The sequence below is a fragment of the Aotus nancymaae genome, unplaced genomic scaffold, assembly GCF_030222135.1.
Source record: "Aotus nancymaae isolate 86718 unplaced genomic scaffold, 86718_ANA_hifiasm-v0.15.2.pri h1tg000049l, whole genome shotgun sequence".
Taxonomy (NCBI): Eukaryota; Metazoa; Chordata; class Mammalia; order Primates; family Aotidae; genus Aotus; species Aotus nancymaae.
The window spans coordinates 35,032,362-35,046,160 of NW_026988463.1; the positions used below are offsets into that span (position 1 = coordinate 35,032,362).

Genomic DNA, 13,799 nt, shown 5'->3' on the forward strand with positions numbered 1-13,799 from the left:
GACACTGCGGGGAAATGGGAACTCCCCTGCTACCAATTCCTGCCCATGGGTTCAGTGCAGTTGATCAGTTTCTCTAAAAATGGGAATACCTGGCTTATGCAGAATCATCAGTAAATTAACCATTACACATGGAATAATTCTCTTGCTATTTAAAGCTTATCAATAATCACTAAAAATAACTTTTTCAAAATTCAAAAGACATCTAATATTGCTTGCAAGGTGACGTGCTAAAGACTGAATGGGACCTACCAACTGTCGGGCAGGTATGTCCCCTACATGAGGTGTCCCATGGTGCTCTGCTAGGTCCCGACCATCTTCACTTGACCTGCTGCTTTCTCCCTTTGCCTGTACTTCTGCTTTGCCTCTTCTTCCCAAAATACTAGGTTTTCTTAAAGTTCTGATTTGTCATGGGGCAGGGTCCTGAAGACCAGGTTTTGGGCAGAATGTGAACATAAACAGCCCTGAACAAGCCTGGGTAGCAGCTCCTTGAGAGGACCCTGCTGTCTCTCCTTTTGGTCCTGTTTTTAGAGCAGTGAGCTTTCTGCTCAGTGGAATCTCACAGAGGAACCAGCCTGGGCTCAGGCCATGTAGGAGCCCCAGAAGGGACTGCATTTTCTTGGGGTAACCCAATAGGATAGTGTTACTAGAAATCAGACTGAGGCCTCTGGGGACACTGTGAAGAGTCTGGTCCCAGGCCTAGTGCAGAGTACAACACATTGGGGAAGCCCCCAAAAGTCACTAGATATGTGAACATAAATGATCCTATAGGTCTATAGATTTGACATGGTTATGCCAAGTAAAATCTGCTTTAAAACAATACTGCATAGAAGCCGGATTTTTTTTAGAGATAAGCTGGAATGTAGTAGTGTGATCACAGCTTACTACAGCCTCCACCTCCTGGGCTCTTGATCCTCTCACCTCAGCCTCCCAAGTAGCTGGAACTATAGGTACACGCCACCATGTCTGGTTATTTTTAAAATGCTTCCATAGAAATGGGGTCTCACTTTGTTGCCCAGGCTAGTCTCAAACTCCTGGCGTCAGCGATCCTCTCACCTTGGCCTCCAAAAGTGTTGGGATTACAGGCATGAACCACCAAGCCTGGCTCAGAAGCCTGATACGTTAAAAAAACAAAGCTAGGCTGCTGCCCCTGAGATGGTCTCTGAGGCACTGGGGAAGATGACCCAGGGCTGTAGGGAGCACTGGCCAAACCAACAGAGAGACTACAGGTCTCCAAGCTGACTGGTGAGAGAGGGAAAGTGGTGGTGTGAGGATGATCTGGTTTCAGTGTGTGTGGTTGCTGCAGGGAGAATAAGGAAATGGCGGAAACGTAGAGATGGAGGCCAGGCAAAGGGGAAGGAAATGGAAACACAGAACAGAGATGGCTACAAGCAATACCGAGAAGGATGACCTGTCCTTACTTGAACACAGGGAATGAAGAAGGTGGATGGGCTTAAGGAGCCACGGAGATTGAGCCCAGGGAACTGACAGGATGGTCACATAACACACAGAGCAGGGGGACTGGCAGGGGAGCTCCGGGAGAGTGGCAGGTGTGGAGGAGGAGATGGATGGCTGGACTTGAGCCATGCTGGGGAAGATGTTTCAGAGGCAGCTGAATCAGGAGTTAACTGCTGCCAGGGCAGAGAACTGGATGAGGGTTCCCAAAGCAACAATGACAGAAGAGATCTCTTTAGCAGAAGAACAAGGGGAAATTATTTTGTTGTAAAAGCCAAATGCATCTACCCACCATGCAGGTATGGTGAGACAAGTCAGTCATACTCAGATTAACGAATCCAGCATCCAGGTCCTACCTACCAATCTGAGAACAGGGAACAGGGAATAGGGAACAGGGAAGCTGCCAGGGCCCTGTCGCACAGTTGGTTTTCCTAAGACTTGAGTTTTTTTTAGTTGTGCCAAACCTGCTCTCATGGGAAGAAAGGTCAGAATGATGAACTTGGCGTAGCATTTTGTTTCACTTTTAAGAACTGTGGGAAGAGATGACTCTCAACTCATATCAGGCCTCTGATTGATAGCTCAAAGGTACCTGCAGGCCCAGTCCTGTGTAACTGCACCCACACTACTGAGAATAATCTTCCAAAACATAAGTCGCACTGTCAAAGCCTCAGAAAACTTTTTGAATTCTTTATGAAAACAAGTACTTGAAGTTCAATAAAAAGTTGGGCACAGTGGCTCAGACCTGTAATCCCAGAACTTTGGGAAGCCAAGGTGGGAGTATCACCTGAGGCCAGGAATTTAAGACCAGCCTGGGCAACATAACAAGACCCCATCCCTATAACTTATTTATATACACACACACACACACACACACACACACACACCAGCTAGGCATAGTGGCACGCATCTGTAGTCCCAGCTACTCAGAAGGCTGAGGCAGGAGGATCACTTAAGCCTAGGAGGTGGAACTGTGATCATGCCATTGCATTACAGCCTGGGTAACAGAGTGAGGCCCTGTCTTAAAAAAAAAAAAAAAATAGGCCAGGGGAGGTAGCTCACGCCTGTAATCCTAGCACTTTGGGAGGCCAAGGTGGGCAGATCACCTGAGGTCAGGAGTTCAAGACCAGCGTGACCAACGTGGAGAAACCCGATCTCTACAAAAAATACAAAATTAGCCGGGCATGGTTGTGCATGCCTGTAATCCCAACTCCTTGGGAGGCTGAGGCAGGAGATTCACTTGAACCCAGGAAGTGGAGGTTGCAGTGAGCTGAGATCGTGCCATTGCGCAACAACAGCAAAACTATCTCAAAAATAATAATAATAATAATAATAAATAGGCCAGGCACAGTGGCTCACATCTGTAATCCCAACACTTTGGAAGGCCGAGGTGGAAGGACACTTGAGTCCAGGGGTTCGAGACTAGCCTAAGCAACAAAGCAAGCCCCTATCTCTACAACAAAATTTTAAAATTAGCCAGGTGTGGTGGCGCATGCCTGTAGTCCTAGCTACTTAGGAGACTGAGGCAGAAGGATTGCTGGAGCCCAGGAAGTTGAAGCTGTAGTGAGCTGTGATCATTCCACTGCACTCTAGCCTGGGTGATAAAGAGGGAGCTTGTCTCCAATAACCTGAATGAGTAGATAGATAGACAGATAGATAGATAGATAGATAGATAGATAGACAGACAGATAAGACGGACAGACAGACAGATAAATAGATAGAAAGATAAAGCTCAATAACAAAACGGAAACACTTTCAAGAGACTGAAGTGGCCCAGTGCAGGGACAGGCAGGAAGGGCCTTGGTAGCAATGCTGGTGGATGCTCCACATTGCCAGATCCCAAAGCACACAGGACGTCCACATGCAGCCTTGGGTCAGCCTAGCTGCTTAGGTACAGGATGCGTTCAATGACAAGAAGACTTAAGTAGAGGGGAAACAACCAGCAATAGACAAGAGGGCAAAGGCGAAACACACGCCTATGCCTGGGCTGTCCAGAGCAGCTCTGCTTTAGATCCAGCGCATGACTCCAGAGTCTTCCCCACTTCTGGCCTTCTTCACTGCTTGGTCTCCTCATATTCCTGACCCAACTTCAAGCCAATACTAGTGCCCGGAAGGCATCGTGGGCATCTCAGGGAACCCCACCTGGGTGTGGGTCTGCCTTGCTAGACGAGACATGCCTCACCTGAAGCTGGCAGGCAGCCACCAGTGTCTCTTGCACATTGTTTAGGCTGAGCTCCAGCTCAGAGGTGTATATGAAATGTAGGATTTGGCACATAGCATTGTAGGACACGCCGTGGATCAGGACCTCTTCCTGCTCCATTTCCTTCAATCCCCCAGCAAACATTCCTCTGCAAAGTGAAGAAACAAGAAAGTGGAGTTACACAAACCAGGACTCAAGCCCAGGTTACCAAGAGTGACAGCATTCAGAGAAGAACCTGGTGCTGGTGGCGGGGCCCTGGGAGTGGGCTGACCCACTCTGTGCTCTGAGTCAACTGTATACATGCGTGAGCTATCCCACAAAAGGATCCTGACCAAGTCTGGGCAGACATCCTGGAAATTGTCCTGTTTCTCTTTTCATGGGCCCAAGGAGTCCCATGTGAGTCTCGGGAGGGGAGGCCCACACCCAGCGTGCTTCTGCTGTGTTCATCAGTGCAGTTCCTGGATTGGAGCAGTAGCAACTCCAGATCACATTTCAAAGCAATGAATTACTGGGAAACTAGTAAAAGTCACTTCATTCAATGTATATTTATGGAGTTCCTACCAAATGCCAAGTATTCAAAGAGCAGAAGGAGGCCACGCATGGTGGCGCACACCTGTAATCCCAGCACTTTGGGAAGCCAAGGCAGGGAAATCACCTGAGGTCAGCAGTTCAAGATCAACCTGGGCCACATGGTGAAACCGCATCTCTACTAAAAATACAAAAATTAGCCAGGAGTGATTGTGCAGATCTGTAGTCCCAGCTACTTGGGTGGCTGTAGCACAAGAACTGCTTGAACCTGGGTGGTGGAGGTTGCCGTGAGCCAACATTGCGCCACTGTACTCCAGACTGGGCAACAAAGCAAGACTGTCTCAAAAAAAATAACAAACAAACAAAGAGCAGAAGGAGTTATGGTGAAGTAAACTGGTAAAATAGCTAGGCATGGTGCCTCACGCCTCTAAACCCAATCCTCTAGAAAGCCGAGGCAGGTAGATCCCTTGAGCCTAGAACTTCAAGACCAGCCTAGGAAACATGGTGAAACCCTATCTCTACAAAAATTACAAAAATTGGCCAGACACGGAGGCTCATGTCTGTAATCCCAGCACTCTGAGAGGCTGAAGCAGGCAGATCACCTGAGGTCAGGAATTGGAGACCAGCCTGACCAACATGGTGAAACCCTGTCTCTACTTTTAGTCGGGTGTGGTGGCGGACACCTGTAATCCCAGCTACCTGGGACGCTGAGGCAGGAGAATCACTTGAACCCAGGAGGCAGAGGTTACAGTGAGCCAAGATTGCGCCATTGCCAGCCTGGGCAACAGGAGCGAGATTCAGTCTCAAAAAAAAATTACAAAAATTAGCGAGGTATGATGCTATGTGCCTGTAGTCCCAGATACTTGGAGCTGAGGTGGGAGGGTCACTTAAGCCCAGGAAGTCCAGACCAGGCTGGTCAACAAAGTGAGACCCTGTATCTATAAAAGCAATGTTTTAATTAGCAAAAAAAAAAAAAGGTAAAAATATCAATAAGAAACAAACATAAGATTCCTAAGCACAAGTTTAATGCTAGCAGAGGATAACAAATAATAAAGAAGAAAAAAAATGGAACAAGGTATTTTAGGTTGTGAAAATGCTAAGAAGGGAACGGGTGCAGTGGCTCATGCCTGTAATCCCAGCACTTTAGGAGGCCGAGGATCACTTGAAGTAAGGAGTTTAAGACCAGCCTGGCCAACATAGGGAAACCTCATCTATGTTAAAAATTTTTTAAATTAGCTGGGCATGGTGGCGAGTGCCTGTAATCCCAGCTACTTTGGAGGCTGGGGCAGGAGAATTGCTCAAACCCAGGAGGCAGAGGTTGCAGTGAGCCAAGATCACACCACTGTGCCCCAGCCTGGGTGTCACAGCAAGACTCTCTGTCTCTCTTTCTCTCTCTGGCGCATGCATACATTCTCTCTCTCCCTCTCTCTGTCTCTCTATATATGTATAAAAGCTAAGAAGGAATCTAGCAGAGCATCTGACCTGGGAGTCACTGGTTACAAGAGGGGTAGGTGGAATGATGAGAAGGGGCAGGGACAGCCCCATCTGAGGAACTGATACCTAAGGATAAGCTGAGAGGGCATGGCCAGCCAGGGGAGGGAGTTCCAGGTGGAGGAGACAGGTGCACAAGTTCTGGGGCAAGGCAGACCTTGGCATGCAAGGCACCCAAGATAAGGAGGAAGTGAGCAGGAGGAGGGATGGACAGGCAGGCCTTGGAGCCAGGTCCCTCTACATCTAGGGGAGGTACAGTCCATATTGAAATCTGAACATGATGGGATGCTCTTGAGGAATTTACCTGTAGAGTGATCTGAGCTGACTGGCTTTCAGATCCAGGTGCTGGATGAGGGGCCCCTGGAAGACCAATTAGGCCTGAGATTCCCGTGGGCCTGGAGGCCAAGGGTGACCGTGGCCCTGGGGAGGGCACTGAGGCTAGAAAGCAGTAGCTGAGACTACCCTGGGATGTGGTACAGAGAACCTACTAATAGGCTGCATCTAGGAGGACCTGGGAAGACTCAAGGCCCTCTGCTGGGCAGATGAGGACCCTTTACTGATGGAGGAAAATCTGGACAGCTGGGAGTCCCTTCATGGCTTCATGGCATGGTCAGTGTGAGATACCTGTGAGACCTCCAAGTGTTGACACTGATTAGGTGTTTGGAGGTAAGAGGCCAGCAACTGGGGCGGAAGTTTAAATATGACAGTCAGCAACATGAAGATGATAAGAGAAGCTGTTTTTACATTTTTTTGAGTAAATAATACATATACATGGTACCAGATTTTAAAATACAACATAAGTTGTGAAAGTCCCCTTGCCTCTGCTCCCAGACATCAGTCAGCCACCCTCCCAGGGCTGCACTATCCCCAGGGCAGTCATACTCCACATCTCACTTGGTTTTTACTTACTAATATAGCTTGGACACTGATCCATGCCCATGTACACAGGACTGCCTCACTTTTTGCAAAGGCTGTCTCACTTCTTTAACCCATTCCGACAGGACTACATGTAGGTTACTTGTAATTTCCATTTATTTCACATGATGGACAGCATCACCCTTACAACATCCTGAGTATGCATATGCCAGGAATAAGTCCCACAAATAAAGCTGCTGGGTCAAAAGGTTTACATACATTTATACTTTGATAGAATTTCAAGTTGCTCTTTTTACATCATTCTTAATAGCAGGGCCTGGTGCCTGCAATCCCCTACCCACAACCCAGGAAGACACTAGCTCAAAGTCACCTCCACAGGAGGGAGAAACCTTATCACATAAGGTATAAAAAAATCTCACATGTTGGGCCGGGCGCGGTGGCTCACGCCTGTAATCCCAGCACTTTGGGAGGCCGAGGTGGGTGGATCACGAGGTCAACAGATCGAGACCATCCTGGTCAACATGGTGAAACCCCGTCTCTACTAAAAATACAAAAAATTAGCTGGGCATGGTGGCGCGTGCCTGTAATCCCAGCTACTCAGGAGGCTGAGATAGGAGAATTGCTTGAACCCAGGAGGTGGAGGTTGCAGTGAGCCGAGATCGCGCCATTGCACTCCAGCCTGGGTGACAAGAGCGAAACTCCGTCTCAAAAAGAAAATAAATAAATAAATAAATAAAATCTCACATGTTAAAGAGTCATTTCCATTTTCTTTCTGAGCAGTTCAGATTCTTAGTCAGTTTTCTATTAGACTCTGTCTTATCAATTTGAAAAAATCTGCCCTTTTTTTAATGAGGAATTTCCCCACTTTTGATTTTGTATTGCTTTTTTGTCATGCAGAAATTTGTCTTTTTTTAAGTGTAGTCAAGTGCAGTAGTGAGAAGCAGAAAGAGTAGAACATGCATCAGTTACTGTGAATAATCAACTGAGGTAACTTGCTGCCTTCGGACCAGCCTATCTTCGTTTTCAGTGTTGTCAAATTTATCATTTACTTGCCTCTGAGTTTTGTGTCAAACTTAGAAAGGCTTTTTCCTTCTGATATTATTCAGAAAACATTTCCCCATATTTTCCTTTAGTGTTTTTATTGCTGAATCTTTCCTATTTAAAACTGTTGATCCACCTGGAATTTATTTTGGCATAAGGTACAAAGCAAGGGTCCAACCTTCTAGATGGCAACTCTGTCATCTTGCCTCCTTCCTCTAATTTTTTTTTTTGAGATGAAGTCTCACTCTACTGCCCAAGGTGGAGTGCAGTAACGTGATCTCCGCTCACTGCACCTCACTAGCTCCACTGCCGGGGTTCAAGCAATTCTCCTGCCTCAGCCTCCTGAGTAGCTGGGACTACAGGCACATGCCACCATGCCCAGCTAATTTTTGTATTTTTAGTAGAGATGGGGTTTCACAAGTTGGCCAGGATGGTCTTGAACTCCTGACCTCGTGATCCCCCTGCCTTGGCCTCCCAAAGTGCTAGGATTACAGGTGTGAGTCACCGTGCCTGGTCTCTAATTTTTGAGGCCATATTTATCACATAGGGCAGTGATAGTCTCATTACTTTTGTTTTCAACAATTTCCTGGCCACTGATTGCTTTTTACATTTGATTTTTAGAATCAAGTTTCTGTAATTGCCCCAAATAAACCCTCTTGGTATTTTGGGGGGGTATGTTAAACATCTAGGTTAATGTAGAGAGAAACGGCATTTTTATAATGGGCACAGTGAACCTTTTTATCTGTCCAGTCATCCTCTGGGTCTATTTGGAGGTCTTACAAGTCATCTTCCTATAGACCTGGCACATATTTGTTACATTTATTCCCAGACATTTTACTCCATGCATGGCCAAGCCCTTGGGGCACTTTCCCATGCTCTTTGTAGAGGTCTGGCTGGCTCTCCTAGACTTTCAGGACTGTGCTAGTGCTTGCACTTCTGCCTGGTTCTTCTGCTGGCACCTCTGGAACTACATTGGCAGCAGTGAAGATGGCAATATTTCAAGCACCTCACGCCATGAGCAGGGTGTGGGGTGCTTGGATTGACACAGATTTTTATTAAGAAAGAAGGGGCTGGGCACAGTAGCTCACACCTGTAATACCAGCACTTTGGGAGGCCAAGGTGGGCAGATCACCTGAGGTCAGGAGTTCAAGACTAGCCTGGCCAACATGGTGAAACCCCATCTCTACTAAAAATACAAAATTAGCTAGGTGTAGTGGCACGTGCCTGTAGTCCCAGCTACTCAGGAGGCTGAGACAGGAGAATCACTTGAACCCAGGAGGTGGAGGCTGCAGTGAGCTGAGATCGTGCCACTGCACTCCAGCCTGGGTGACAGAGTGAGACTCTGTCTCAAAAAAAAAGAAAAAAACTAGGCCAGGCATGGTGGCTCATGCCTGTAATCGCAGCACTGTGGGAGGCTGAGATGGGCGGATCACAAAGTCAGCAGATCAAGACCATCCTAGCTAACACAGTGAAACCCTATCTCTACTAAAAATACAAAAAATTAGCTGGGCATGATGGCACATGCCTGTAGTCCCAGCTATTTGGGAGGCTGAGGCAGGAGAACCACTTGAACCCGGGAGGCACAGGTTGTGGTGAGCTGAGATCAGCCATTGCACTCCAGCCTGAGTGACAGAGCAAGACTCCATCTCACAAAAAAAAAAAGAAAAGAAAAAATAATCTTATAATCCTTTGGGACGTTGAGGTAGGAGGACTACAGGCATGCACCACCATGCCTGGCTAATTTTTTATAATTTTAGTAGAGACAGTGTTTCCTCACGTTGGTCAGGCTGGTCTCGAACTCCCAACTTCAGGCGATCTGCCTGCCTTGGCCTCCCAAAGTGCTGGGATTACAGGCCACCACACCTGGCCTTCATTTTAATTTTTTTAGAGACAGGGTCTTGCTACGTTGCTCAGGCTGGACTTAAACTCCTGTGCTCAAGTGATCCTCCCACCTCAGCATCCCAAGTAGCTGGGACTAAAGGTGCTCGCCATGACACGTGGCTCAATTATAAATTTTCTTAGATTATGATAGTATTATAGGCATGTCAGTGAATCTCCTCATCCTTAGAGAGGTGAACTGAAGTTGTTAGAGATAAATTGTCATGATAGCTATAACTTACTCTGATGTAAATATGCAACATGTTAACTGATGAATTTAAGCTAAGGGTACGGATGTTTGCTTTCAACTTTTCTGTAGGATTTAACCTTTCAACATAAAAATCAGAGAAAAAAGAGCCGAAAAGAAAAATAAAATATATAGCCACTCCTTTTTATTTTCTTTTTTACCAAAAATTTTACCAAATATAATTCTTTAAACATTCATTTTTGGCTCACTGCAGCCTCAACCTCCTAGGCTCAAGTGATGCTTCTGTCTCAGCCTATAGGCATGCACCACCATGCAACACAGAGTGAGACTTTGTCTCAAAAAAAAAAAAAGTAGGCCAGGCATGATGGTTCACATCTATAATCCCATGTCCACAATTCTAGCACTTTGGGAGGCTGAGGTAGGAGAACTGCTTGAGTCCAGGAGTTTCAGACCAGCCTGGGAAACATAGTAAGATCCTTTATCTACAAATAATGTTTTTAAAAAACTGGCCAGGCATGGTGGTGCATGCCTATAGTCCCAGCTACTTGGGAGGCTGAGACAGAAGCATTGCTTGAGCCCAGAAAGTGGAGGCTGCAGTGAGCCACGATGGTGCCCCCAAACTCTAGCCCGGGTGACAAAGTGAAATCCTGTCTCAAAAAACAAAACAAACAAACAAAAAAAACAGAAAATAACAAATTTTAGCAAGGATGTGGAGAAACTATAACCCTTGTGCACTGTTGGTGAGAATGCAAAATGGTGCAACTGCTATGTTCCTCAGGAAATTATCAATAGAATGACACAGCAATCCCACTTCTGAAAAAGAAAAAGAACTAAAAGCATAGTCTCAGATATTTGCACACCCATGTTCATAGCAGCATTATTCACAACAGCTGAGAGATAGAAGCAAACCAAATATCCACTGATAGGTGAACGGATAAACAAAATGTGGTATATCCATACAATGGCACACTATTCAGCCTTAAAAATGAAGAAATCAGGCCGGGCGCGGTGGCTCAAGCCTGTAATCCCAGCACTTTGGGAGGCCGAGGCGGGTGGATCACGAGGTCAAGAGATCGAGACCATCCTGGTCAACATGGTGAAACCCCGTCTCTACTAATACAAAAAATTAGCTGGGCATGGTGGCGCATGCCTGTAATCCCAGCTACTCAGGAGGCTGAGGCAGGAGAATTGCCTGAACCCAGGAGGCGGAGGTTGCGGTGAGCCGAGATCGCGCCATTGCACTCCAGCCTGGGTATCAAGAGCGAAACTCCGTCTCAAAAAAAAAAAAAAAAAAAAAGAAGAAATCATGTCACATGTTGTAACACAAATGAAGCTTAAAAACATGATAAAATGAAATAAGCAAGTCATAAAAGAGCTAATGCTGTATAATTCTACTTAGAATAGCTTAATTCATAGAGACAGAAAGTAGAATGTAACGGCCAGGGCCTAGATGTAAAGGAGAAAAAGGAATTGTGGTTTAGTGGGTACAGAGTTTCAGATTTGTAAGATAAAGTTCTGGGTCAGGCACGGTGGCTAACATCTGTAATCCCAGCAATTTGGAATGCCAAGGCAGGCGGATCACCTGAAGTCAGGAGTTTAAGACCAGACTGACCAACATGACGAAACCCCGTCTCTACTAAAAATACAAAAATTAGCCGGGTGTGGTGGCGCCCACCTGTAGTCCTAGCTACTCGGGAGGCTGAGGCAGGAGAATTACTTGAACCCAGGAGGTGGAGGTTGCAGTAGGTAGAGATCGCACCACTGCACTGCAGCCTGGGTGACAGAGCAAGACACTGTCTCAAAAAAAAAAAAAAGATGCCAGGCTCGGTGGCTCACATCTATAATCCCAGCACTTTGGGAGGCCGAGGCGGGTGGATCACGAGGTCAGGTCAGGAGTTAAAGACCAGCCTGGCCAAGACAGTGAAACCCTGTCTCTAATAAAAATACAAAAATTAGCTGGGCGTGGTGGCAGGTGCCTGTAATTCCAATTACTCAGGAGGCTGAGGCAGAGAACTGCTTCAACCTGGGAGGTGGAGGTTGCAGTGAGCCAATACAGCACCACTGCACTCCAGCCTGGGTGACAGAGTGAGACTGTCTCAAAAAAAAATAAAAAAATACACACACACACACACACAATTAGCCTAGAAAATAATTGAGTTTGGGGTGGGTTCTGTGGTTTAATGAATTTACGCCAAACATTTTTTAAGATGTTTGGCTGGTCCTAAGGTAGTTATCTCAGTTGATTTTTTAAGATGTTTGGCTGGTCCAAAAGTGGTTATCTCAGTTGATTGTTCAGTGTCAGTAACAGATCCTTGTTCTTCTCTTTCCCCTCTTCTCACTACTGCACTTGACTAGTCTAAAAAATAATAATAATACATAAAAATAGGCTAGGCGCAGTGACTTACGCCTATAATCCCAGCACTTTGGGAGGCCGAGGTGGGTGGATCACTTGAGGTCAGAAGTTCAAGACCAGCCTGGCCAACATAGTGAAAAGCCTGTCTCTATCAAAAATTACAAAAATCAGCCAGGCGTGATGGCATGCACCTGTAGTCCCAGCTACTCAGGAAGTTGAGGTGGAAGAATCGTTTGAACCGGGGAAGTAGAGGTTGCAGTGACCCAGGATCGTACCACTGCACTCCAGCCTAGATGACAGAGTGAGACTCCGTCTCAAAAAAGTAAAATAATACATAAAAAAGGGCCAGGCGCAGTGGCTCACATCCGTAATCCCAGCACTTTGGGAGACCGAGGTGGATGGATCACAAGGTCAGGAGTTCGAGACCAGCCTAGCCAACATGGTGAAACCCCATCTCTACTAAAAATCCAAAAATTAGCTGGGCATGGTGGCACACGCCTGTAGTCCCATCTGCTCAGGAGGATGAGGCAAGAGAATTGCTTGAACGCAGGAGGCAGAGGTTGTAGTGAGTCGAGATCATGTCATTACACTCCAGCCTGGGTGACAGAGAGAGACTCTATCTCAAAAAAATAAATAAAAATTTAAAAATTTAAAATAAATAAAAAATAAAAATATTCAATTTTGTCTCTTCTGGGTCATTGTAGTCAGAAAAAAAGATTTTCAATGTTAAATGTCAGAGCTTTTTGGGTTTCAGAGTTGTGGACTAGTATTTATTTTTTAAAAAAATGTATGGATACTTTGTTTACACAGGCAAGGGAAAAGAAAAAGAAAAAAAAAAGAAAAAAGAAAAATGTATGGATACATAGGAATATTTAAAAACTGGTTACCATGGGATGAGGGGCAGGGAGCTAGGAGGGCAGGTGCTGGGTATCCTTTTCCATCTCTTCAAAAGGTTGTTTTTTTTTTTTTGGAAACAGAGTCTCTCACTCTGTCGCCCAAGCTGGACTACAGTGGCACCATCTTGGCTTGGCTCACTGCAGCCTCGACCTCTGGGCTCAAGAAATTCTCTCACCTCAGCCTTCCAAGTAGTGGGGACTACAGGTGTATACCACCATGCCCAGCTAATTTTTGTATTTTTTGTAGAGTTAGGGTTTTGCCATGTTGCTTAGGCTAATCTCGAACTCTGGGACTGCGGTGATCAGCCCACCTCAGCCTCCCAAAGTGCTGGGGTTACAGGTGTGAGCCACTCTGCCCAGAAAAGTTTTTTGGTTTTTGTTTTTGAGAGACAGGCTCTTACTATGATGTTCAAGCTGCAGTGCAGTGACATGATCTCGCTACTCATCAGCATTGGAGTTTTGACCTGGTCCATTTTCAACCTGGGCCGGTTCACCCCTCTTTAGGCAACCCTGCACCAGGAAGGTGATCATTTTGATGCCAAATTGAGTGTGGACACCCCATTGTCATGGCACACTGCAGTCCAAATGTCCTGGGCTCAAGAGGGGCTGAGAGGGTGAGTCCAGGGGATCCCATAGGCTTCGCAGCCTCAGGCCATTCTCTCCTGCACAGGTCCTAAGCCCCCTGCAGTGGGCCCTTAGCTCCCCTCCCCTACCTACTGTCCTGTATTTTATCTTAATGCTTATTAAAGGTCTCAGCTGAATTTCCCTGGTGAACTGAAAGAACTCTGCTGCCTCTGGACACATCTGCACCAAGCCACTACTGGGTCACATTCTTTAAAAACTCTTTCTGGAGACAGAAGGCACTTAAACCATACATAT

General features: G+C 46.3%; 1 protein-coding gene across 5 annotated transcripts in view; it reads right to left on the reverse strand.

Annotated features, from left to right (window-relative positions):
* LOC110568941 (kelch-like protein 22) overlaps positions 1 to 13,799 on the reverse strand; it is a 50,117-nt gene that overhangs the window by 26,603 nt on the left and 9,715 nt on the right. For all 5 annotated transcript variants that reach the window (XM_064362838.1, XM_064362842.1, XM_064362840.1 and 2 more), the window contains one exon: positions 3,632 to 3,797. In XM_064362838.1, coding sequence (XP_064218908.1) covers positions 3,632 to 3,797 — 166 coding nt within the window. The remainder of the gene's footprint in view (positions 1 to 3,631; positions 3,798 to 13,799) is intronic.